Source organism: Taeniopygia guttata, chromosome 7 (genome assembly GCF_048771995.1).
Source record: "Taeniopygia guttata chromosome 7, bTaeGut7.mat, whole genome shotgun sequence".
Classification (NCBI taxonomy): domain Eukaryota; kingdom Metazoa; phylum Chordata; class Aves; order Passeriformes; family Estrildidae; genus Taeniopygia; species Taeniopygia guttata.
The window spans coordinates 7104755-7129372 of NC_133032.1; the positions used below are offsets into that span (position 1 = coordinate 7104755).

Sequence of the window (24618 nt, forward strand, 5' to 3'; positions counted from 1 at the left end):
CGCTGTGGGACGGCCCTGCTGGAGCAGGCGGGTTGGACCAGGCATCCGGCCGCGGTCCGTTCGGGCTGCCGCGCTCGGAGGCTCCGGGAGCGGCTCCTCCCGGGGCTGGGCGGAGGAGGGCGGTGCGCGGCCGCGGCCCCGCCGCAGCCCGGGGCTCCTCTCAGAGCCTTCGGGCCTGAGCCCGCTGGGAGCAGCAGCCGGGGCGCGGCAGCGGCTGGGAGCCGGTAACCGGGTCGGGGCCGCGGCATTCCCGGAGCGCCAGCGGCATTCCCGGAGCGCCGGCGGCATTCCCGGCGCCGCGCGTGCCCGCGCTCCCGGGCCCGGCTCCCGGCGGGCGGCGTCGCCATGGAGACCGGGCGCGCGGCGGCGGCCACCGCGCATGCGCACGGCGCGCGCTGACCTCACCGCGGTCCCAACGGCCGCAGGGCGGCGCCGCGCCGGCGCACGGGGCGGGGCGGGGCGGGCGGCGCGTGCGCGCTGCGTGCCCCATTCTTCCCGTGGTCAGCGGGGCGCGCGCGCGGCCATGGAGCGGAGCGGGCGCCGCCGCCGCCGGCTCTGAGGGGGGAGACGCGAGAGGGAGAAGGGAGCGCGTCCGCCCGGCCCCCGCCCCGCAGGTACCGCCCGCACCGCGGGGAGAAGAGCGGCCGGGGGGCTTTGTGTGCGGTGCCGCCGCCGCCGCCGGGTGACCGCGGGGAGCACGGCTCGGGGCGGGGCCGAGCCGAGCCGTCTGCGGCACCGGCCGGGAGCAGCGCGGTGCGGCTCTCCCGGCGGCGCGGTTCGGGCAGGGCGGCCCGGTGGGACCGGCGGTGCGGGGGCTGCCGGGCCTGGCGCGGGGCCGCCCCTCGGCCCCCGCCCCGGGGCCGCCAACACCGTGCGGCCCTTGCGGGAGCGGCGGTGCCGGGGCCGCGGCGGGGCGGGGGTCCCGCGGGGGTCCCGCTGGGACGGGCGGCTCGGCCAAGGGAGAGGTGCGGCTTTAATAACGCCTGAGGCTGCTGCGCTCCCGAAAGCATCGTGTGGCTTGGGTGGGTTCAGCCCTTGTGCTTGGCCCCTTTGTGCACGTGCCCTGCTCTACTTCGTTTGTTTCTGGCAGCGTTTTTAGTGGGACTTGGGGCAGAACTGTGTGTGCGAAGAGGTGGGTTGGTCATTAGACAAATCCTGCAGAAATGCTTCAGACAGATACTGGGTCTCAGTAAATAAAATGTAATTGTGTGTTACAGGCCGGTGTGGGCTCCGCTTAAGGTATTTTTAATGTCATATGTCTAAAGATGCTGGTGAGTAAGGGAAAGGCTGCCTCCTTCCCCAATACCTGCACAGCTGCTTGAGAAGGATGTGGGAAACTGAGGCAGGATAACAGGCTCAGGGTTGTCTGGGGAGCTTGTGGTGGAGTAGCACAGAGGCTCCCCAGGTGTGTGGGTTGTTCTGACCAATAGTTTTCTCTGCCCCGTGTGGACTTACTTCATAAGCCAGTGTTCAGTAAAGAAGACTAGGGTTAAGTAAAGTAGCACGTGCCAAGCCAGTGTAATAGGGCAGGGATGTGGTCTCCAGCCCAGCACTTGTGCCAGCATCAGAAACAAATATGTCGTAGTCCAGTTTGCTGCCGAGCAGTGTAGCCCATTTCTCTGCATCATTTGAGCAGTTGCATCTCTGCTTTATGCTCCTCTTGACGCTCCCAGGGCACTGTTGTGGACAAATCACAGTATTGTCGCGTGACACCTGGAGACACAGATCCATCACTTAGATCAGTAGTGCTTAAATAGTTATTGGAAAGGTGTTGGAAGTGCAAGTATTTGTTTCCATGTGGGACTCTGAATTAGATTTAAGTTTTGCAGCTGGAGAAGGGATATGTTTGAGAACTTGCAATAGGAGGCAGCTTTCTCTTGAGTTACGGACTGCGCCCAAGTGCAGAGTAGAACTGCAGTACTGTCACATTCAGGGTCTTCCTTGTCATGACAACACAGCTTGCTGTGTGGAGCAAGCCTTTGTGCGGCATTCTGGGCTTGGCAAAGTCGAGCCTTTGCTTGTTTTCTCTGTTGAACCCTGTCAGTGGGCCTGAAGCCTTGAAATTACGAGAGGGATAGAGGACTGACATGTCACCATGCGTGATTCTCTCTGTATTTCATAGTCTCACTTGCTAAATTTTTTTCAATTATTGCCAGCATAAATAGATTTTTTTCATACTGATGCCTGCAACATTCCTGTGAAGTGTTTAGAATTTGTCAAGTAGCTTCAAAACTTTCTGTTTCTAGAAGAAAAATGCCGTGGCGTTATACACCTCGGCCTTGCTTCACTTAGCTGATAACAAGCAGTGTTAAAAGTGATAGAGCAGCAGATTTTGGAAGTGGAAATGTTTCTCTAGCTCACGTGATGTTCCCCAGAAGTACAGCTGGAGAGAGTGCCTATGACTGAATGAGTTGGTCCTCCAGGCATCTTTGAAGTTCTATAGGAATCTGGAATCTACACTACAGCTTAGATGTCAAGAAAACCATATATTTAAACAGCAAAAGTCAAACTGAAATGAAATTTCTCTGTTTCTCCCATATTAATTAATCCTCCTCTATCCATCAGGCAATTTGGTCAGGGCAATTGGATGTTAAGAGGATGAGAGTTGACAGCAAGTCTGGCCACTTCCGTAGCGATTTGCAGCATCGCAGAGGAGGATGAGGGCAAGATGTCCTCTACAGAGGAGCCCTCAACAACCTTTGTGTCAGGAGCAGGTCAGAAAATGTTTCAAGAGGCTGGACATGAAATGTTAGGAGGGATAAAGTAGTGACCTTCCTTTCCTCCGTGTACCTCACAATTTCAACATACACATGGATTTCTGTGAGAGTAATGTGCCTTTGAGGCTCGTGGACTGCCATTACAGGTCCCTTTTGACCTCAGATGACTTTGGATCAGGCTCATGTGTCAGCCTGAGTGTCTTTATTATCTCAGGCCTTGCCTAGACCAGGGCTGGAAATCTTGTTGGCGTGCCTGGATGGGGCTTGCTGCAGTTCGTGCCTCCTTGGCTGGCAGTTGTAATTTAAGCTTCTCCTGGATTCTGACAGCGCCAGGACACCTTGGAGCAGTGATTGCCAGTGCAGTGGAGAAAATGCTGGCAAGGATAGAAAGGTCTGTCACCTGAGCAAGTAAAATAGACTGTCCATGTCTATTAATTTCTTCAGACTGCGATTTGAGTAAATTCTAAGCAGTCTGACTGTGAGGGAAGGGGGTTTGTTTGTTTTCCTTGATGAAGGCTGATGTGACAGTGATGTGCAGCTTTAGCTTTACCTCGCTGTTTGATGGTGTCCATGTTGTGCTTTGCTCAGTTGTTCAATTTCCATCACACTCTACAGTGCTGAAGCTTGCATGATGTGTTTAGAGCTCATTCAGTTGTTTGGATCTTGTCCATTGGACAAACCTGTTACCAGTTCTCAAAGCTATGTGAAGGCATGATGGGAGCTGTTTATGAGCTTTGCACAGTGGCATACTGAGGAGCTGAGCACACACATGTTCCTTGGTATTCTGCACTGCACTGGTGTCTGGCTCTGTCATACATGGGAGAGTTCACGTTCTCCTCTCTTTGGGAGCATTAGCACTCTTACACCTGGAAAAAAAAGCCACACCACAAAGCCCAAAAGAACTGGATGGAGTTGCAACTGTTCGAGTTGTAGAAGGGCAATAAATGGGTTTTGTTGGAGAGGTTGCAGGTGCTCCCCAAGAGATTGATCTCAGTTCATAGTGTTTGAGTTCATCTGGCTTCCTGTTCTGCCCCTTAATCAAATCTCTGCTTGTTTGGCTCTGCAAGGAGGGAGATGTCAATTCTGCATCCAGAAAAAAGTATGCCAAGGAGGAGCCACAAAATTAATTATTAGGGAAGCATCATCATCATTAGTTTATTGTGAGTGGGAGTATTTAAAAAGCTCTAATTTGTTTCCACCGCCAGCAGGATAACAGACTAAACAGCCTAACCAGGCCAGTCCCTGATGCAGTGTTTCAGTATTTCAGGCTTAGTGTGTGGCCCTTTCTTTACATTTGCACCTAGATACTTCAGATTCCAAGATATTTCAGAAAGCGAAATTGAACCAACAGTAATTTGCTGAGGCAGAGATCTGATCAAAATAAAGTAAATTTTTGACAGAAGTTTCAAAGTGCTGCTGAGCAGAAGGGAGGAATTGCAGGTGTGTCTCTGCCTGTTACATGCAGGTGGTTTCTGTGGTCAGAAGTTCCCTTAACTGTTACTAGGGTTCAGCCCAATTCATGGCACTGTCAAATAAAGCCTCCTTCTGCTTTTCCCTGTCCTGTGTTTCTTCCACCCAGTGTTTTATATACCTTAAAGTCTTATGGTGGCTTTCTGCACTCTCCTGCAGTCTGTGCTGAGAGATTTCTTTGGCTGTCCACTTCTGTGCAATGGGAGGTGCCAGTCTGAGTAGAACCTGCTCATGTCCGAGTGTAGAGGGTAGCCCTCCTTCCCCTCCCTGGGGCTGCACTGATTCTAGGTGCTGGCTTCTGCCCCCACTCCAGCCCGGCAGCAGTTGAAATCCTGCTGCTGCTGAATTCTCCTCTCTTTGGCCAGGAGTTTCCATGGCAGCCCTGGAGAACAGGGGTAGGCAAAGACCCCTGTTTTGCCATGCAAAAAACTTGTGCTTAGAATCATGGAAGAGAGATGGGTATTACCTGGGAAGCCTGAAAGAGACCAAGAAAATAACCTTTTTCCAAAACTGTTGACTTGCAAACTGCTGCTGTTGCACCCCACAGCCAGCATCTCTTGAGGGCTTGCACCCAAGATTTGATCTTCTGTATTATTTTCCTGTTCCAACCTGTCATTTTACTAGAAGTACTTGTCTCTCAAGTACTTCCTTCCGGGGTAGTTCTGGCTTGAACTTTCACAAAAACTGACTTCTGTGTCACTAGCCAGTTCTAGAGGAATAGCAAGGTCCTGCACCACTGGAGTAAGAAAATTTTGTCAAATCCACTGCTCTCTTTAAAATTCAGTTATTTGGATCTTAGACCAGCATGTGGTGGTATTGATTTTTTCTTTTCCCAAGGTGTTATCTCACTCTCAGTTACCACTGCCACTAGAGATTTACTTTAGAGTGACTCTGGGAAAGGCACTGAATTCCTACCCCATACCTGCCTGTAAAATAGGAAGGTAGTATTATACTACTTTTTTCTTCAAGTGATGTACACAAAGTAGATGCTTTCCATCTTCAAGACTGCCGAAATTAGTAATCTTAGCCTGAGGGACTTAATCACAATGCAAAGAGAAATTACAAGATTGAGATGGTCTGTGAAGCCGCTTGTTGTGCCAGTAAACTGCAAGTGATGCCGGGTCACTGCTCTAATTCTCTGTACCATTCTACTTCTGAACCTTGCTAAGCATTTTGCTTACAAGGCTACAGGTGAAAGATTATTCTTCCCCTGTTTTTTTCCAGATGATCCAATATTGCTGCTGGATTGTGGAGGAGAGGGTTAGGATGTGACTGGAAAATTTTGTCCTGCTCTCCTAGTTGCTGTAGAAAGGGGGCTGATGACATTTCCATTCTTCTGGGATGCCAGACAGCCCCATGGGGGGAACCTTGTGCCCCCTTGGCTGGGTCACCTTGCAGAGCCAAGCTGGAAGTTTAGAGCCAGTGCTGTATGGTTTGTGTGCCAGGGTCCCACAGTGTCAGGGCTGCAGGCTCTGAGATAAGGTTAGATCTCTAGAGTAAGGGACAGGGAGGATATTTTAATACACATAAACTCAAAACTCGAGAACTATTCACAGAATTGTCATGATGATAGTTCCCCCCACCACTGGTCCCACAGGCCCCTAGTAGGTTGCTTGTAGTACATTTCCTTGGAACCACGAACTGAGATGTCTGCGAGAGGGAGTCCATAGAGAGCAGCTCCTGCCATTGTAGGATTTTAAGTTGTGTCTTGGCACTTGAGCTGTTAAAAAGGAAGAAGGCCTTGAAAGCTCCTTTTAGACTTGTCCTTGTCTCAGACAAAGTTAAAACCAAACTAATTTCAGGCAGGGCTTGTATTAGGAAAACAAAAGATGTTAAAGCTCATCTCATTTTCTACCCTGCTCTGGAAGGGTTACTCCCACTCTGCAAAGTGTTTTCATTAGTGTAGGGTATTGGAGTCACATTGAGGTGACCTGTGAATTGTCTTGATTTGCTGAAGCTTCATTACTGAGGAGATTCTTTGGAAGATTGTTGCATTGCTGAAATTGGTAGCCCTGTGTGAGGTGTTCAGTTACCCTGGCAGCAATGTAAACCTTTAGTGGAGGCAAAAGAATTTCTGTTATCTGAAGCTTATCTCTCATCTTACTTAGGCTAGGTAATGCAACTTTCACAGCCAGCATCTGGCCTAGAAGGTTTGTGTATGAGGGAGAAGGCCATGGTTACCTTAAGCCCTGGAAATCTTTCAGCTGTCTTCGTTCTAGAAATCTGCTTCAGCTTTCCGCATGGCAATGGAGTTGTGCCCTGCTGCAGGTTGGTTACTGTCTGTACTTGTGAAGATGAGCACCTTAACAGACTCCAGGCAAGTCTGAAGACCAGCCAGTATTTAGCAGAGTCCTAGCAAGCCTTCAGCCAGACCTGACTCTTCTAAGGATGCAGCAGTAGAGTTTTACACTGCTTTAGTGCAGCTGCCGCTGTGGGAAGACAAAGCCTCCTTTGAAGACCTTCCATAGAAGAAACTGCATCCATCCAGGTTGGACTGAGAAGTGGTGGCACTGGCACTGTCTGAGGACAGTTAAAAGTTACTGGATGGGACGTGGAAGGAGTGCATCAAGTGGTACAGGGAGATAAGCGCGGGGCTGTCCCACCAGCTAATTAGAAAAGCATGAGTTGTCAGTCTGGAAATCTAAGATCCCATTTTTGGATTAGGAGGAGGCTCAAGTACAGGGCAACACTAATTACTGATTTAAAACAATCACAGTGATTGTGTAATAGTCCCTGTCACTAAAGAAACATTATTACCTACTTGTGGATACAGCTGAACAATGGGGAGAGCCCACCTGTCAGTTGCTTGGTGGGTGTTTCCGACAAACTCCCTTTGGCTCTAGAAAAATGTTGCTTTCTTCTTTAAGTAGGACACTTGATGTGGTACTTGCCACCTCCTTCTCTCAGAGTTTGAACGAGTAGGAACCTTTGAGCTGCTTTGTTCATGGCTGCTTCCACTCCCGAGGGAAGAGCAGGTTTGATTGAGTGCTTGGTGATGGTAATACTTTTAGAGGTCTGATACCAGGCCCTTCTGGGGAGGGTATAGGTGTACTGGTGGAAGCAAAAATAGCGAAGTGGACAGAGGGCTGAGAACTTCCACCCTGCAGAGCTGCAATGTGACACTGCCTTGCCGATGAGATCTCCACTTAGTCTTTGCAGCACATGGTTTCCACGTGCTGTTCTAAGTGCTCTGAATTTCTTTCTCAAGGGGGCTTGGCTGGCAAACCAAGTTAGTTATGTGTTTACACTGCCCACCTTGCAGAAGTGGTGAACTACTGCAGGTTGGATGCCTGGTTGGTTTTATATTTGAAAGAAATGGCTTCATTTGTCTAGGCTGGAAATCTCCTGAAGGATCAGAGTTCGGTTTGTTGACAGAGGTCTGTCGAATATACCTTAAGCTAATTTTAAACTGAAGTGACTGTGCAATTAGGTCCTGAGACTTGTGAAGAAGGAGACTTGTTGGTACTATTGTGTTGCTGTGTTATTTCTACAGATGTTGGACTACAGCAACTAACCACAAACGCAAAAAAAAGACACCAAAGGAGTGTGGTCATGTTTACAAGTTGGTTGCAAATTAGGCTCACTGGCTGGAAGTTGGGAGATACCTTCAGGAAGATGACTGGTTATTGAGTGGTGCTGGCTCTTGCCTCTAGTGATTTTGAGTGGCAGCAAGAGCTGTTTCTGTATGCTTGTGTCTGGAGCAGTTGTCTGGGGAAGTTATGGACTGCATTGACTTTATGGCAAATGAAGATGACAGTGAAATATGACAAAGGATATAATCTGATGTCTAGAGCAGAAGAGTAGAACATAATTTTTAAAATCAAATAATTATATTGTAAGAACGCCCAAGGATAGGCAGGACATCAAGAGAGTAATAGTGCATTTTTATGTGCACTATTATGTGCACTATTTATTTGTTCCCTTCCTTGCAAGAGGAAGAAGATTCAAAATTTCCTATGAAGTTATCCTAAGATAAAATCTTACTTGAGAATTGCAATTCATGCACTTTCACTCAGTCCAAGGTCAGTGGTGTTCTCCTAAGTGCTGAAAGAACTTAATTGACTTAGGTACCCAGTTTAATATTGCCACAGCATCTTAAGTAACAAGTATTTCCTTATTACTGTTTGGATTAATTTATTCTATGTCTTGAGCCAGTTGCTTTACTGTGAATTGTACCAATATTTATGCTGTTATGATGGTATTATCTAAGCTGAGTAACTTTGGGCTGTTTGGTCTTTGTCAGCTTTTGCCTTTAAATTCATCATTTTGAGCTCCAAGAAACCTTTGTGTGGTGGCTTTCTGCTAGATAGCTGTTGATGGAAAATTTGGGTGTTGCAGAGCACACAGTTTTGATGGCTGATTAGTCAAACAAATACTCTTTTCCAATGACAGAATTGGGGTAGCTTTTTCTCTTGGATTATTTTGTCTACGTGTTGAGCCTAGCCTCTTCAAGGGCAGACTACAAGGCCTTGGGAGGATTGGAGAAAACCCTTGCTCTGGAACTTATACTGGCAACCCTTCCCAAAACTTGGAGGAGCTCCAAAAACAGGACCTGTGCCACTGAGTTATTAATTTTGAGTTCTGTATGACTGTTCTTCTGTGGGAAGAGGTTGTACTCAACATCCCCGTCCAAATTTGTTTGTTATGTAACAATGGCTACCCGAAAAGTCCAGGAACAGAAGTAGACCACTGGGGCTGAGAACTGTGGCTTTGTGTTTTTCAAAACTTACTTGGGGAGCATCTGCCCAGATGATTGCAGACTTGATGGGATGCAGCAGCCATATGCTTCATTGTCTGGCAGGTTAGTTTTTTTGTCAGCCTGGGTCTTGTTTTTCTCAGGTGGTGTTTTTTCCACTTCTGCCTTTTGGGAAGAGGGGAGTCAAGACTTCCTAACATGTGTAGGATAGCTTTTTTTTTTTTTTTTTTGAGAAGTGCTACTTAAACACCTGTTAGCTGGTAGAGGAAAGCCACACTGAGCTTTTCCTCTTCTCTTCCTGTTACTGTTTTCACCAGGATTCAAAGATGTTTCTGGCTCTTCTTCCCCATATAGTGGTGCCATAATGTATAGAGGATCTTCTTTAGACTACAGTCCTCAAGGTTGTGACACAAATTTGTTCTTCTATAGTGCACCATGATTTTTATCCTATGCTTTCCTTCATGTGTTTAAAAAGCAAGGAAAGTGGAGAGAAATTTGTTAGTTTTCTTTAAAGATTGTTTCTGTGCTTGTAGGCAGAGACTTATAAACTCTTTAATGAAAACCACATAGAAGACAAACCTGAAACTTTGAATGCTCATTTCTCATGGCAGTATGGCCAGCTAATTGTTTCTGGACGTGTTGGGACGTGCCTCTGTGTGATGTTAATAAAAAATGGCTATTCTGTGGTAACTAGCACTCATTTACACCCTTCTGTAATCTGAATTTTCAAGTTTAAGCAAGTTCTAAATTTTCATTTTAAAAGCAGTTAGACTTTCTTCACTGTCTATCCAGTTTAACAGAAGAGTCCCCTTTTGAACATGTGTGCAGCTTCTGGAATCCAGAAACAAACTGCCCAGCTAACTTGAAGGGTTTCGGCTAGAATGTGGTAACAGTTTAATACCAGTTCCCTGTCCCTTATCCAGTAGCTCTGTGCTAGCGAGGTGTCCAGTGAAATGCTTCCCTACTGTGTGAAAATCCATCCACTGGATATTTAGACGCTGCTGTGTGTAAGACTTGTCGCCCTTAAGTGGAGTGTTTGCAGCAAAGAACAAGACCAGCCTGTGCTAGAGGGCAGGGCAGGGGCCAGTATTCAAAGCTGCAGACAGGGAGACCTGAAGGAAAGCATCTGCTGTGCTTTTACAATTGTGGAAGTGGCTCTGGTTTTGTGCCTGTGCTGCCATGAGAGTGAGTGCCATGTCATGAACCATTTTTGTTTGAGGATGGGAAAGCTCAGAGTGCTTCTTTCACATTTGGTGCTAAATTGACCAAGTGAGAAACTGTAGCATCATCAGTAGAAACTGCAGTAAAAGAGGCAATGCTTCTAGTTTGGAACTTTCTTTTAGAAAGAAAAAAGGTGTTAAGAGTACTGATTGGAGGAGTGTTGACAAGCTTAGACCTTAAAATCAAATCCCTCCTGAAGTGACTTGAAACAAAATGGTGGGAGTTTTGTGTGTCCTTGAAATGGTTTAGATTGGGGTAGGGGTCACAATCAGTAATCTGTCACAGCACTAACTCAAAGCTTGAGATGCTGTGTGTGCAGTAGCAGCCAAGGCTTCCTTGCTGCTCTGGGGATGAGGTTTTGCTGACAAGGAGGGAGCTTAGTGTACAAACATGAGCAATGCCTTCTGGCTGAGGGTAGGATTTGCCTGGCAGTTGATTGAGTTGAATCCATTGTTTGACTGAGCCAGTTTTGATGCCCATCAGCCAGCAGGGATTTGAACTGGCTGCCTGGAATGGAGGGACCTGCACTCTGGTGACTCCTGCACAACCAGTGTGGGAAGCTGGGACATGTGTGGCAATGCTTGAGGGTTAGGGAACCCTAGGCCCTCAGAGCTGAATCGAGATGCTGTGCTTGGTGGTGGGAAGATGTGGCCAGGGAAGATGGGGCTGAGGTAATGAACTGAATAGTTTGCTGTGCAAAGGATCCTTTTGTTTCCAGGCTGGGGTTCTTCTGTGCATCTCATCTGCTGTTGGGTTCGCTTTGCCTTATTAAGACCTTTGTGAAGGCCTTATTTGCTCAAACAGAAGGTACTTATTTGCTTCCCCAGTGCTTCCAATTAGTGAACTTGTGCCTCCTTCCAGCTTCCTTCCAGTTGTTTATTGAACCAGGTGCCCACTGCACAACCTCTTCCCTTACTCTGAGCTTGACCTGCTTTCCTCATGTTGGTGGAAAAAGTAGGGCAGATTTCTAGCTTTGGATATTATTAGCCAGGAAACAAAAAGACACCCTGGGTTTTTATCACCCACTTCCTAAAAGAGCTAACCTGTGATGAGGAAGTGCTTCAGGAAGCACTGTGGTGATGCCAGGAACCCTGTGGTCTGTGGGAAGGTAGAGGACAGGCCCCTTAGTCTGTTCTCTGGCTGCCTGGAGGGATTAATTTAGCTGAAGATGGAGGGACAAAATCCCTAATGAGGGAGGCAAGAGAGTTCCTAGGGTTCAAGAATATAAACAGAGCCCAAACATACAGTAATTTTTTTTTCTTTTCTTTTTTTTTTTGCATAAGCCAACCGCTTCTGAGGTGATTCTGTGCCTTGGAGCGGCAGCGAAGTTCAGCCTGACCTTCCTTGTGTGTGGCCTTGGTTGTGAGAACTGCATTTAGAGTGTGCCAGTGAGTGCTGTTTCCTGGACATGTGTAGTTTGGATGTAACAGAATTCAGCCTGGAAACAGCTTGAGCACCTCGTTTTTGAAAACGGATCATTTTACATTCCTGGAGCCCTGTGTTAGTGCTTTATCTTGCTGACCAGCTGATGACATTGATTGCTGAAGGCCAACAGTCAAAACAGGATCCCGACCTCTTCCTGCTTTCTCTTAAAGTAGATAGGTTTTCCTGGTGACCTGCTTAAGGATTTTTTCTCCACCTTTTCGGGTGGATGGTGACAGTTGCAATAATACTGATTATTAATCAGCTGTTACTTTAACCCACAAATTTACTGTCTGTCACTGAAACTTCCAGGGAACTGATGGATAACTGCTAGTGTAAAGAATAAGGTTTTTGTCCTGACCTACCTTGTTTGATTCCTTAAAATAGACCAATGCTGGTCGTATCTGACTTGCACAGCTTCGCAGCTGTATGTGAATAACCTAGTTTGTGACATGCTTTCAATCTTTTTTTTTCCTCCAGTCTTAATTTAACCTATAATACTGTTCTTTTTCATTTCTTTCAGAATGGACTGCTGAATTGGGATTTATTGCAGACTCAACTGTACAGCACTGCTCATTGCTTCATCTATTACTAGTTATTTAAATTGGACTTTTAATATCCTGCCAGCTGCTGTCCACACACACATGGTGCATTGTTGCCATTCTCAGAATTGCATCTTTGAAACCCAGGCCCTCAGTAACCTTCACAGAAGAAAGAGGCGACCTCCTGCGTACATTTGTAGAGGGAGTTTTTGGCCCTGCTGCCCTCTGGCTTTCTGGCTGCTGCTGTATTTCTGAGACACCATGGAGCCCAGTATGGAGTACTGCTTAGCGCAGGTGCTGCAGAAGGATGTTGGAAAAAGACTTCAGGTTGGCCAGGAATTGATAGATTATTTCTCAGATAAACAGAAATCAGCTGATCTTGAACATGATCAGACTATGCTGGATAAAATGGTTGATGGACTGGCCACTTCTTGGGTAAATTCCAGCAATTATAAGGTAAGATTTTGTCATGTGGAATGTGATTACTGTCAGAAGTTTCAGTGTCAAATGCTACTTGATCTGAATGAAGGCTGTATAGTAGACGTTCTGATACTGTTCTGTAAGCTGGTAGTTAGACTGAATCGGTGATTGTTGTTCCATATCTTGGTAGTTGATAGCTGCTGTGATACTGGGTACTCAAGGCAGTAAGAATTCAGCGAATGGTGTTTTAAGCACAAGTGGATTTACATTTGGTGTTCATAGTTTGTGATATCTTGGTTTCTTTGTGTACTTTGTTAGCTGGTGGCATGCTTTGATCATCCCAGTAGTTTAGCAGTGTTCTTGATTTCCTGCCATACTAAAAGGTTTATGAAACTGAAAAAAATTGTTTATAAACTGCATTTGTTTTCACTGTCATTAAATCTTTCTAGACTTTTGCTGTTTTCTGTGGGCAACATAGTAGATCAATTGTACTTAGCTCAAAAAAAGATAATGTGTGTATGTGTCTTGTGTTGGACTTGATAATGTTGAGATGAGTTGGTAGGACATGGAACTCCACTGCATTGTTATCCCAGCCATGTTACTTCATTTCCCTTCAGGTTTAATGAGGAAGTCCTACCACAGCCAGGTACTGTGGCAGTGGGAAGGGATTCTCAGCTGTGACTTGGAAAATTCTTGTCCTGCTCTGTTCATGAGGCTCTCTGAAAAGTCTAATAAAATACTGAAGCTATTGTATGGGATGTAGTAATGTTCCTTTTTGATAAGTGGTGTGGAATCTCAGTGTGAAAGTTCCTACAGAGCTGGGCCTAAAGATGGGGGTTGGACGGGAGTTCACACCTGTAGAAGTGAAGGAGGGACTGGCTGTATAGGTTGTAACTGCTCTGGAGCTCAGCATACTCAATTAAAATTATTTTTAACAGAAATTTTGACTGGGAGGTGGTTGTGACATTGCAGTGTTCTGTACAACTGCATTTCTTTATTTTCATTTTTGTCAACAAGCAGCTGTTGTAGAAGCTGTTTGGCATGTAGGGAAAGAAACCCTCAAATATTAAAGCTGCTATCACCAAACCACCAAGGCTAATGTGGTCTCAGTAGAGAATCCATTCTAGTGGAACACATGAAGAAATATTTAGCTTGTTGTTGTGAACAAGCAGTGTACATATAATTTTCTGAGAGTATTACATATTGTTATTGCCCCTTTTCTTGCTAACTGGCTTTCTCTTACAAACTTCCATGATTCTCAGTGGAAGAGTAACCCAGGCACAGTAAAATTGAAATTATTACAAAATGTGCTATTTGCATGGATTTCATTAAGTGATGTGGATTGTAGAGCTGTGGTGAGATTTGCAATGCCAGTACCACATAGTTTGCAGAATTTCTATTCAGATAACTTGCTCATCTTCACAATCTTTTGTCTGTTGAACTACATGCTTAAAATGATCTGTGGTATTCATTTTCTAGTAACAAACTGGTGGCACTTCTGTAGTGCAGTGACTCTGTTCCAGAACTCATGCTGCTGAGCTGGCTGTTCATTAATGTGTGTATTCTATAGATAGCATTTGCTGTGATTAATAAGTTCTAGTAAGCATAACAGAGACATGTCTCAGATGTCTGGAGGGTGTTTTCTCAGTGAATGAGTATAATAGGAGATGTGCAGCCTTTGAGTGGGGCAGGCTGGCTATGTGAAGGTCAGTGATGTGGTGAAGTCTGCTTCAGGATCCAGGCAAGGCTTAGTGCACCCTCTTATGCCAATCTCTTCCTTGTGTTTTAATGCCTGCATCTGCATTATCATTGCCTTTTTTCCTGACTGTTGCTGGGGTGGGGGTTTGGAAGCTCAGCTTTGTCTGGTGTGAGAGAGCACAGAGGAGCTGGTGTCATCTGATCCAGTTCATGGATTAGTGTGTCAACTCTACGAGTGAAAGACTAAGCATCACTGCCCTAGGATAGCCATCTGGAGAGCTAAACTGCAATGGTCTGCTCACAGTGGAAGAAGCTCAACTATTTGTAGTCTGTTTTCTCACCTCAGTCTCTTAGTTTGAAAAAGTATCAGCTTAAAACAAAGATTGAGATCATCTGCGTGATTTGAAATTTCCTTGCGCTTCATCAATAAAGTGTGTGTTCTCAGAATAAGGCTGAGTGTGTACAACAAGATCTATTATACTGGGACAGCATCCAGTTGATTCATGGCTCCTGCCTGTCTAGGACTCCTCTAACTAAACACTTGTGCTTATATGTTATCACTGAGGAAACATCAGTGAACCAGCAAAGAGGCATCTCTAAGGCCAACCAGTTTAGTTTGGCATAAAATGAGCTTGAACTGATGATGAAATTGCACCTTTACAGGAAGGGCTCAAGCTGTCTCCCTCATTGGCATCCAAGTCTGATCTGTGTATGTCATGGCCATCATTGACCTTTTTAGGCTTTGCTGTTTTTCTGTACATTATTTCTATTTTTTTCATGACACTACTTTTTGAAGTCGTTGACCTCAGACCAGGACTGCAGACAATGTATTCTTCTTTTTCAAGAGATTCAGGAAAAAGAACTATGGAGGGCAGAGATGCTTTTCTTTGATTGGTGCTGTCTCAAGTCTGTTAAAAACAGCATGTGTAAAACTTAGTGAGGCCTAACATACTTCTGATATAACTCAGTACTCTAAAACTCCTTAACAAATCATCTTATGATCTGATCACTGGTTCCTGCTTTGTAACAGACAGATGCTTTAGGTGCAGAAGGCACTTTGATAGCTCAGGATGCTTTTCAAGTCAAGGAAACATAAAGGTGATTGTAAGAAACAAGGCACTGAAGTCCAGTGCAAAGCCATTTGCATTTTGTGCTTGCTAGTAGTGTGCTTGAACTGCACCCAACAGCCATTGCAGGCTTGAGTTTTCTCAGCAGTACTTTCAGGTGTGTAGAAGACATAAGAATAGTGCAGAGTGATAAAATGAATTATCTTTGAGAGCTCTTACTCCTCTTTGGAGCACAGTTGCTTAGAGAAGACAGTCTGTGTTTGTGTGAGCACTAGGAGTCGTGGATTATACCAGTGAGGTTGGGCTGAGGAAGGTATTGCAGGATGCTTTAGGCCAAAGAAAAATTCTGCCTCTGGTCTGTTTTTTCATTTGTGTTTTGTTTGCTTGGTGTGTGCTGTTTCAGGATGATGGTTCTGCTTGACTCCTTTTCTTCCCCTACTAAGCATAAAGGAGAGTTATTTTGCTGAGCTTTGAATCTCTGAGCGATAACTAAGACCTGCACAGAGCTGTCTGTCTTAAAACATGAGGCAAAACAGCAGAGCAGTGTCAGAGGCTTCACCATGTCCTCTCGGCTTCTACAATCCTATGGCAAGGGGAGAGAGCTGAAATCGTCAGTAATCCCCTGTGAGCCATCTCGCTTTGAGCTGCTTCTGCAGTATTTAGTAATGCGGATGTTAAGTGTGCAGGATCTCCCGGCTCATCTGTGGCTGATGAGCCTTTCTCAGTACCCAAACCAGTAAGGTGTAATGGAAAGTAATATGTCGAGGATCTTAAAGTAGTTTTCAACCAGCATGCTGTTCCAAGAGGTGAGCTGAGAGTGTTTGGCAGTGACCTTCTCTTGCCTGCTTCTCCTCAACAGTATTGTGAGATGAGGTCTCTTGCACTTTTTTCCCTGGGATGTGTTGCCTGTGCTGGTGGAGTTGCGGTTTTCAGTGGAAACAGCTCTTGTTATTGCAGGGTTTTTTTAAACAAACATCCAAGAGGGAGACTGGAGGTGCCAGAGCCTTCAAGCAGGTCAGGGTCCGACATACTGAAGAGAGATTCTATTCAGTGTTTTTATTTGTTTCACAGTGGTAGGAGAGGCCGGCTTGAAGTGAAACTGGATGGAGGTCTGCAGTAAGGGATTGGATGCAGCTTTCTAGATTTGTTATGCACTTTGGCAAGTAGTGATTTTTTGCCACTGCGCTGCTCTCGCTGGACAGGGTTTGCTTTCCAAGGAGAGCATCTCACCTTGCATGGAATGGTCCCTTTGTCCCGGTGCAGCCAGGTCTGTGTGAGGCTCTGTGCCCAGCAGCCTGTAGGACTGGGTTTTGCCTCTGAGAGGCGATTCAGGAACTGACATGGTTAACAGACCCCCGGGTCTGAGGACACATCCACAGCCTCCTGCTGTGCTGGTAGACTCAGTCTGTCAGGGCAGGGCAGTGTCCTGAGCTTTGTTTGTGTTCATGTATGCAGCACTTAGGATTTGATTTGTTTCCTTCCCAGCTGATTTTGGTACTGAGACATCATGCTCTTTAAAGTAAAATGTAAGATGTTAATGAGCATTTTTTTGATATTGTGAAATATTGTACAAGTATTTTATTTCCCCTGACAAAATTCCTAATAGCTTAGGAAAAAGCAATCTTCCATTCTGATCTGTTTCTGAATATCAAGACTTACAAGAGCATGTTTCACTGAGCTGAAGAGAAATAAAACTTACATAAATTAGCTGGCTTTCTTAAACTGTGTATTGAATATTTTTTTTGCTTGCTAATTGAGGGGTAGAACAGATGGTGCAGGCTTAGTTTAAAGTGACATCCATTAGCGTTACTTAAGCTGATGAATGGTTGTTCACTATAAGCATACATTTGTTCTCTTACGCCATGTTTATTTTGGTTGAAATTCGGTAGAAGAAATCCTGATTTAAGACATAATTATCATGCATGGTTATGGGTTGATATGATAATTTGGCGAGTATGTTTTGTTGAGTATTTAATGCACGGAGGAAAGGACTTCACCATCTGTAGAAGAAAAAGAGACTTGTAAAGGGTTTCCAAGCAGCTGCTGTTAGCTGCTGAGTTTTGAGCTGCTGGGGGTGCATGGTGATCAGTAATGTATGCATTCAGCTACCACTTTCATCCCTCTTTACCATGAAACTGAAATTGCTAATAAAGATGAATTAAATTAGTTTTGATATACAAAAGACCTGAGAAAGGGACTGTGGAGGAAAAGTGATCTTGAGATCTGGACTTGAGAGTACAGCCCATTCCTTGCATATGCCCATATTGCAAAAAGGGACCGTGACAGAAACTGCTGTTGATGACTTCCCTTGTGGTGAGAAGAGTTAAGGGCTAAAGACTCGTTCCATTTGAACTGCATTTGTGGAGTGTGTCCAGTCCTTATTTTTAGGCTTCTGTGCTGGTATGCTTCTAATAGGTGGGTTTTCCTGCTTTAAACTTATGGAAGAACAGAGATTTGCCTCCAGGATATTTAGTTTCCTGTAGGCATTGATGTTAATTCCCAGTCCAGCTGATCAGTTGTTTTTTCTCTGACTCTAATAGCTGGGCCTGCCTTCCCAGCATTTAAGTGCTCTGTATGGTAATTTGATTGGATTATGGTGCAGCTCTTACTTCTATGGTGTCAGCAGTGTGGGGAGTGCCACAGAGGGTGCAGTGCAGAATAGAAGTTTGTAGCAGGTGGAATAGATCAAATTCAGTGCTAGTTTCAGACCTTTGAATTCAGAGCAGGGGAAAAATTACCTGCTCCAGCAAGTCAGCATTTAGCATTCCCCTGTAGCTTTTTCTTCATACTTAAAAGGTAATAATGACTGGTGTAGCAGGAAGGATTGTCCTTTTCTGGCTGAAGTGTGAAGAACTCTAGTGGAGCAGTAATACTTTCATGTTGTTTTAAGCACAAAGTGGATGTGCTACTGGTTGCATAAAACAAAAGGTTTGTGAGCATAAGATTTCTTTTTGCCAAAGAATAGCATCTCAGTTGTTTACGAAGGTATTACCAAATCAAATACAAATAATGAGAACCTACAGGATCCCAAGGGAGCATGCAGAGTGGAGACAGTGTTGAAATAATTAGGACAGAAGTTTGTTTCCATAGTGGCACATTCAAGGTCTAACCTCTTTTCCACTGGCTTTAGAGCTCAATATCCAAAGCTCTTTCATGAAATGGAGAGGAAAATAACCCCATTCCTGAGAAGGCAGGTAGCTTTTGTAAACCAAAGTGTATTTCCTTTGGGTCACCTGTTTCAGAAGTAGTTGAAGGCTGGAACAGAGTTCTTAGGTGTCCTAGAAGTGTCTGCAACACAGCAACCTTACAAACCAAAAGGAGATGCTTTAAACCAACCAAGAGTTTCACATTCAGTAAAACTGCTCCAGCTGTTTCCATCTCTCTTGTTTTGACCAAAGCAGCCTAAGTCTAATTGCAGTTAAATTGCAACACTTACATGGAGTTTTAATTAAATGGCAGCTTGATATCCCATTTCTTGGTGGCCCATAGTGGATGGTGAGAAATAAATGGAAATGTGGGATACAAAATAAAAGTCTTCTTTGCATATCACTCTGGCTTGTCGAGATTTGATTACCTGATTTTATTTATTGACCAAATTAAGCTCCCATAGGATTTTAGTGCTGGGACTAACAAAAGTTGTCTGGGGCATTTTTTTTTCTTGTTTGTTTGTTTGCTGTGTTGTTTCTGTTTAGTGTTTTAAATTTTGTGTGTTTTGTTGGATTTTTTGGGGGGTGTTTTTTGGTGTGTATTTGTTTGGGTGGGTTTGTTATGTTTTTGTTTTGTTAGATATGTTTTCTCTGTGTGTTTGGTAGAGTGACTGCCTCAGTATTGGCAAGGCCAAGAGGCTCCTGTTTGGGACTGTGAGTCTGGGTCAACACACAACAGACTGAACCATTGTGGTTACTAAATTGAGAGGATAAAGCTATTCCTTTAATGCTGGTGTAGTGTTTCATTTGCAGCACTTTGGTCTTGTCACTAGGGTTTATTAGAGGTCTAACAGAGCCAGGTCTCAGAAACCTCGGTGTGTATTGCTTCACTGCAGGCTCAGGGTCACAGCTGATGCATTGGTGGAAAAGGCAGATTATTGAGGATTTATTTTCATGGGATAAGGGTGTACTAATGCTATTGTAGAGTGCCTTATTGGGCCTTTCTGTGGCATGTGTTGTACAGTTCTAGTTGCCTGTCTGCAAGAAAGGAATTCAAGCTGGAACAGGTGCAGGGAAGGGCTAGTGGGGTGTTTTGGGGTATTGGAGAGCCTGCCTAACCAGAGGACACTAAGAGGTTTGGCTTGTTTAGTTTACAGTATGAAGGGATGCAAGGAATATAACTGCTGTCCATAAATACATCAGAGGGGTGACCGTCAGGGATGGGAAAGAACTCTTAGATTTAAAGGGCAAGGTTAGCACAAGAACGAATGGGTATAAACTGGCTGTGAGTAAATTTAGATTGCATGTCAGATGAAAGTTGCCTGCAGAAAGAACACTGGAAAACTCCTGGAGATGAACAGATAAGGACAAGACATTTGGTTTTAGTATAGATCTTGTGATGATTTAGAATCGTTTATGTACAGTAACAGGATTATGCATTGTGGTAGGGCAATCTTGTTTAAGTCCTTTTTGTGGTAGAACAGATATGATATTGTGCCTTAAACTGCTTGAACACTTTAAATAAAATATTTTAAACAGTGTACTGGTTTTGGTCCTCAGAAATCCCAAAGTGACTTAGAGAGACTGTTCAAATTGTGCTTGTTACCTCTGGAGTAAAATTAGCAGTCATTTATATGCGTGTGGGACCCATCTGCCTTCACGTTTAGTAGGTAACAGGGTGAGTAGGCGTGAATCCTCACTTTCCCCGACATGACCTGAATGGAAGGTTAGTGTCAGTGCTGGATTTACTGGCACCTTGATTTTTTTGCTAGTCTCTAAATTATTCAGTGGAGTTTCGTTGTCCTCTTGATGCTGGAAGAAATACTCATCAGCCCTCAGGGTCCTCCCACCAGCACCAACCTGTTAGCTTCTCTTTTGAAAGTATGCGCATTCTTCAGTGTGTGATATTCCTTGAAGTTGTCTTAAAAGCTGTCCTTGTCTCACCCTTTGAACTTCCACATGAAAAAAAATGGTATACTCAAAGTCCCACTGTCAGTGGGCTTTAAGTTGCCTCTGATTTGGTCTAGTTTTAATTAAATAATTTTGCAAGTAGAGAAGCTGTATGAAGCTTCATTTCCTTTGTCTTTTTCTTCATAGATTTGCTGGTATTGCATGCTTCGGTTTTCCTCATACTGAGGGCTATGTTTCAGTGGAATCTCTTTCCTTTTCTGTATTTGTATTTGCATGTGATCTTTGATATCTTTGTTCTCCCTACCACATTAGGTTGAAGTTTGCTAAAATTGGGCTGAAAAATTCAGAAGTTGGGTGAAAAAAGAATAGATAAATATTAGATCAACAACTTAATGATCTCTTTCTTAAAAAATAGTAATTTTTTAGAAATAGCTTTCTTAATAATAGTAATTAAAATATCTGATAATTATTTCTTTAAACATTCCAGTGTGCTCTTAGCATTAAGTGCACCTATGTGTTTTTTTGGAAGACCAGCCCATGGGACTAGGTAGTCTGCTGCAGGGTTATCTATGTGTTTCAGATGTGCATTTCTGGCTCTGGCAGCCCTCCTTTTTCAGCAGGTGTGTTTTGGAACAGAAAGGCAGCGTTAGCTATATGGCAGTTGGATCAGCCCTTTGGGTCACAGGGTAACTCAGGTTGCAAGGGCCTTTGGGCTCACCGTCTAGTTTCATCCACCATACCACTGTATACTGTCAAGGCCATAAAAGTTATTTTTTATTAGTTTTTTAGCAGAATCTATTAGCTGGTAAGTGCTATGTGTCCCAGTGTCAGAGGTGCTTACATGAATTGACTCCCATGGAAATGTTTTTGGGATGCCATTGATGCCAGCAGTTTGTGTGGTGACTCTGAGTCACCCAGGCTGCCAGTGACAGCTTAACTGAGGCTGAGCACAGTCAGCTTGCCTTGCTCAGAGCTGATGGCTGGAACTGTGTTTTGTGTGTCTGTATGAAGCTGCCTCACGTAATTGTATCCCATGTGTCGTCTGGTCTGTGGCTGTATCATTAAATGTGGGAGTGAACACAGTGGAGACATGTAGTCTGAATTTTTCCAAATGAATGCTGTGTTCTACAAATCATTCATTGCTTTCTAGATGAGATCTCTTTTTTCTAACTAGGCAAAACCTACTGCGTTCTTTGGGCTAAACATGGAACTCTAAAACAAAGCAACATTTGAGTACTCAAGAATTGGAGCAAAGACTTGCAGTTCTCAGACCGTGGAGATCCTGCTAATTTTTTATGCTGTGGCTGGGATTTTGGCCGGAGGAAAGAATGTGTAGGATTGAATCTGCATTAAGTATGAGAAAATTTTTGTGGCTACTTATATTTTTTCATCTCTAAAAGTAACCTCCTGGAGAAAAGTTTGTGGAAATGATGAAAATTTGCACAGTAGAGTCCCACTCTGACACAGAACCACAGAATGGCTTGGGTTGGAAGGGGCCTTAAACATCATCTGGTTCCAGCCCCCCTGCCACTGGATGGGGCGCCTTCCACTAGAGCAGGGTGCTCACAACCTCATCCAGCCTGGCCATGCCCTTCGTGTGGCAGCTCTGCTCCTACAGGCAGGACGTGCACACAAGCACAAAGGCTGGCAAGATTTCTTTGGGATGTGGAAGCACTGTGAGGTGAACTGTGGTGGTACCACCTTGCCAGTGTTAAGAGTGTTTGTGCCAGTCAGCTGGTATTTGAGAACCTGGTAACAGCAAATGGGAAACCTAAAGTTGCTTCAGTTCAGCGTGTTATGAAGTTATATTGTCTGAGTAATACCTGCATTTACTGTGAAATGTATATTAGGAATCAGCTCTTTGTACTAATTTTCTTTGTGTCTGTTAGAGCTATACTCTATTAAAAGACAGCCTTGTATTGCCATGACTCTGTGTTTGACTAATATCAAGTGACACAGTTGCGTTGGGTCTAATTGGAAATCCTGCAGCAAATGGAGGCATCAGTGCTTGTGCAGTGACATGGAACAAATGTGTGCTTTTAACAATTTGGGAGGACTTCGTGTCTCACTGTTGGGAGCTTAAATAAAGGGTTGCTCCTTGTTCATTGTGGTACAGAGCTGGGCTTTACAGGCTCTTATTGATGTACACCCATCACCAGAGTTGGCTGATGGAGCCAGTCCTGTTCATACTCCAGTTTCTGTAATAGCTCTGTAAATACAGACAGCTTGAGCTTTCACATTGGAATAAAAAGTGCACCTGAGTTTTGGAGGGAATTCTGTTTGCTCGTAGCTGATGGAGTCTGTCCTGATGCATTGAATTGTTTAACACAATAGTCCTCAATAGCCTGTGTATTTGTGTGTGCTTTCATCTGTTTGGAGTGTTGTGGACAGAATGATCCTTGTGCAAATACTGCAGTGCACTCCTACTTTTGAAAATTAGGTAAGAGTTCCTCAGAGAAGGCAGTTGTGTACCTTGATGAGCTCTGAGATGCTCAGAGGGGCACTGCAGAGTTGTATCCTGAGGCATGGAGGATGCCATCGCTGCTGTTGTGTGTGTGGCTGAACTGCTTGACCTCCAGAAGGAATTTCTCACACCATGATTGGATGTGGTATGGAAGCTGAAACTGCACACAGGTTTTAGGAGGTGCATGCTCTTACAGATTGGAATATTTTGTCTGTCTGGCTAGGGTTTTTATTCAGGCCTGTATGGGTGGCTTTCCTGGTTTTCCTGTCTGCCTCTTCTACTTTCTTTCCCTTTAGGTCTTTGGGAAGTTGTTACCTGCATAATGTTGGGATATGAATAATTTATGTGAGTAGGTCTGCTTGTGAAAGACTACTAGCTTCAATCCCCATCAAGATCTGAACTTTCTTGTTGCCTTCAAAGAACTCTGCTTCTTTCTTTATGTTGGTCAGGTCTCATTCTCTACTTGCAGTTGTATCTGTTTTCTTCTGGAATTTCCTGTTCTATAAACCCGCTGAAAGTTAATGAGGATGTTTCCTAAGTAGGAGGGCATGTGTGGAGAAAAGTGCTGTGAAAAGTTGCACCTAGAGGTGGTGTGATGGGAACTGGTACTGAAGATGAATGGGAAGGCAGGAGCTGGCATCTTGGACCAAATGACAGTGCTTTGAAGGTAGAGATCTGAAACTTCAATTTGCAGAACAGCTAGGGAATGATGGTGGCGTGAAAAGAAGGATCATCCATAAAAAAAGGTATCTGAAAGATAATTCCCTTACAGGAACAGTGGTACAAATGGGGCATACATTTGGAAAAGGTGGAAGGGAAGAGGCTATGTAATAGCAGAAAGGTGAGCTGCTGAGAACCATGTGAGGACTTTAAGCTGTTTAATACAGACAAGATGGGATGGATTTTAGGTCTGCATGAAATACTGCAAGTTTGGAGACTTAATAAACTTGAAAAGTATCTTTCAGGTTTCTATCAGGGAGAGATCTTGAGTACTAGGTACTAACATGGTCTTAGCTGTATATCCTTCATTGTGCCATCACTGAGATAGCTAGGGCTGATGCTAATTAATGGCTCTCTGATAGGCATTTCTGAGTTTTTTGGTGGCCATTTTCAGGAGGAAGTAGTACATGAGAATTGTAGCAAGTGCGCTGAAGCTGGGCAAATACATAAGAATGAGAGTTGGTGACTTTTCTAGGTGGTAACTCTGTTACAAAACTAACTCATGTGAAAGCTGGTGTGAGGGTGGCTTGCTGGCTTTTTTGTCTGTGGAAAGCAGATTTCTCATGATGTAGTAGTGAAGTTGTCTAGGTCACATGAGTCCCCTGGGCTCCCCAGTTCTTTCAGCTAACATAAAGGAGGGAAATAAGGTGAAGGGAAAGTTGATTTAGACAGGAGAGCCAGGATGAATTGCTGGAATATGTACTTTATACTCTGTATGGGTACTCCAGACTTCTGTGTAGTGTTCTCTGTGTTTTAACTAGAATCCATATTTATCACAGCTGTTTTGCAGGAGTGTTTTTTATGATGATTCCAAGATCACTGGTCAAACATCAGCGTAAGTCTGTTGGCACAAAGGGTGGTTCAGGTTGTCCTGCTGTTTTCATGTTCCCAGTCAGAGGGGCTTATTTGGTGCAGCTACAGCCCTTGAACGCTGCTGAGCAAAGGCTGTGCTTTGGATGGGTGAGATGCAGAGTGAGAGAGTGGGGAGCTGTGCAAGTGTCTGCCTCAAAGAACCAGTTGTTGTGCAGACAGCTTAATGCTGGCGGTTCAGAAGGCTTGGATAAAGCCCTCTGGGGAATCTGAAGGTGTGCATGAGCCAGGAGCTTGGAGGAGAAAGGAGCTGC

General features: G+C 44.6%; 1 protein-coding gene across 1 annotated transcript in view; it reads left to right on the forward strand.

The window, feature by feature from the left end:
- Positions 1–445: 445 nt before the first annotated feature.
- Positions 446–24618, forward strand: part of CLASP1 (cytoplasmic linker associated protein 1) — a 168329-nt gene continuing 144156 nt past the window's right edge. Inside the window, exons 1-2 of the mRNA XM_072932017.1 lie at positions 446–614; positions 12050–12524. Of these exons, the coding sequence (XP_072788118.1) occupies positions 12330–12524 (195 nt within the window). The 5' untranslated portion in view covers positions 446–614; positions 12050–12329. The remainder of the gene's footprint in view (positions 615–12049; positions 12525–24618) is intronic.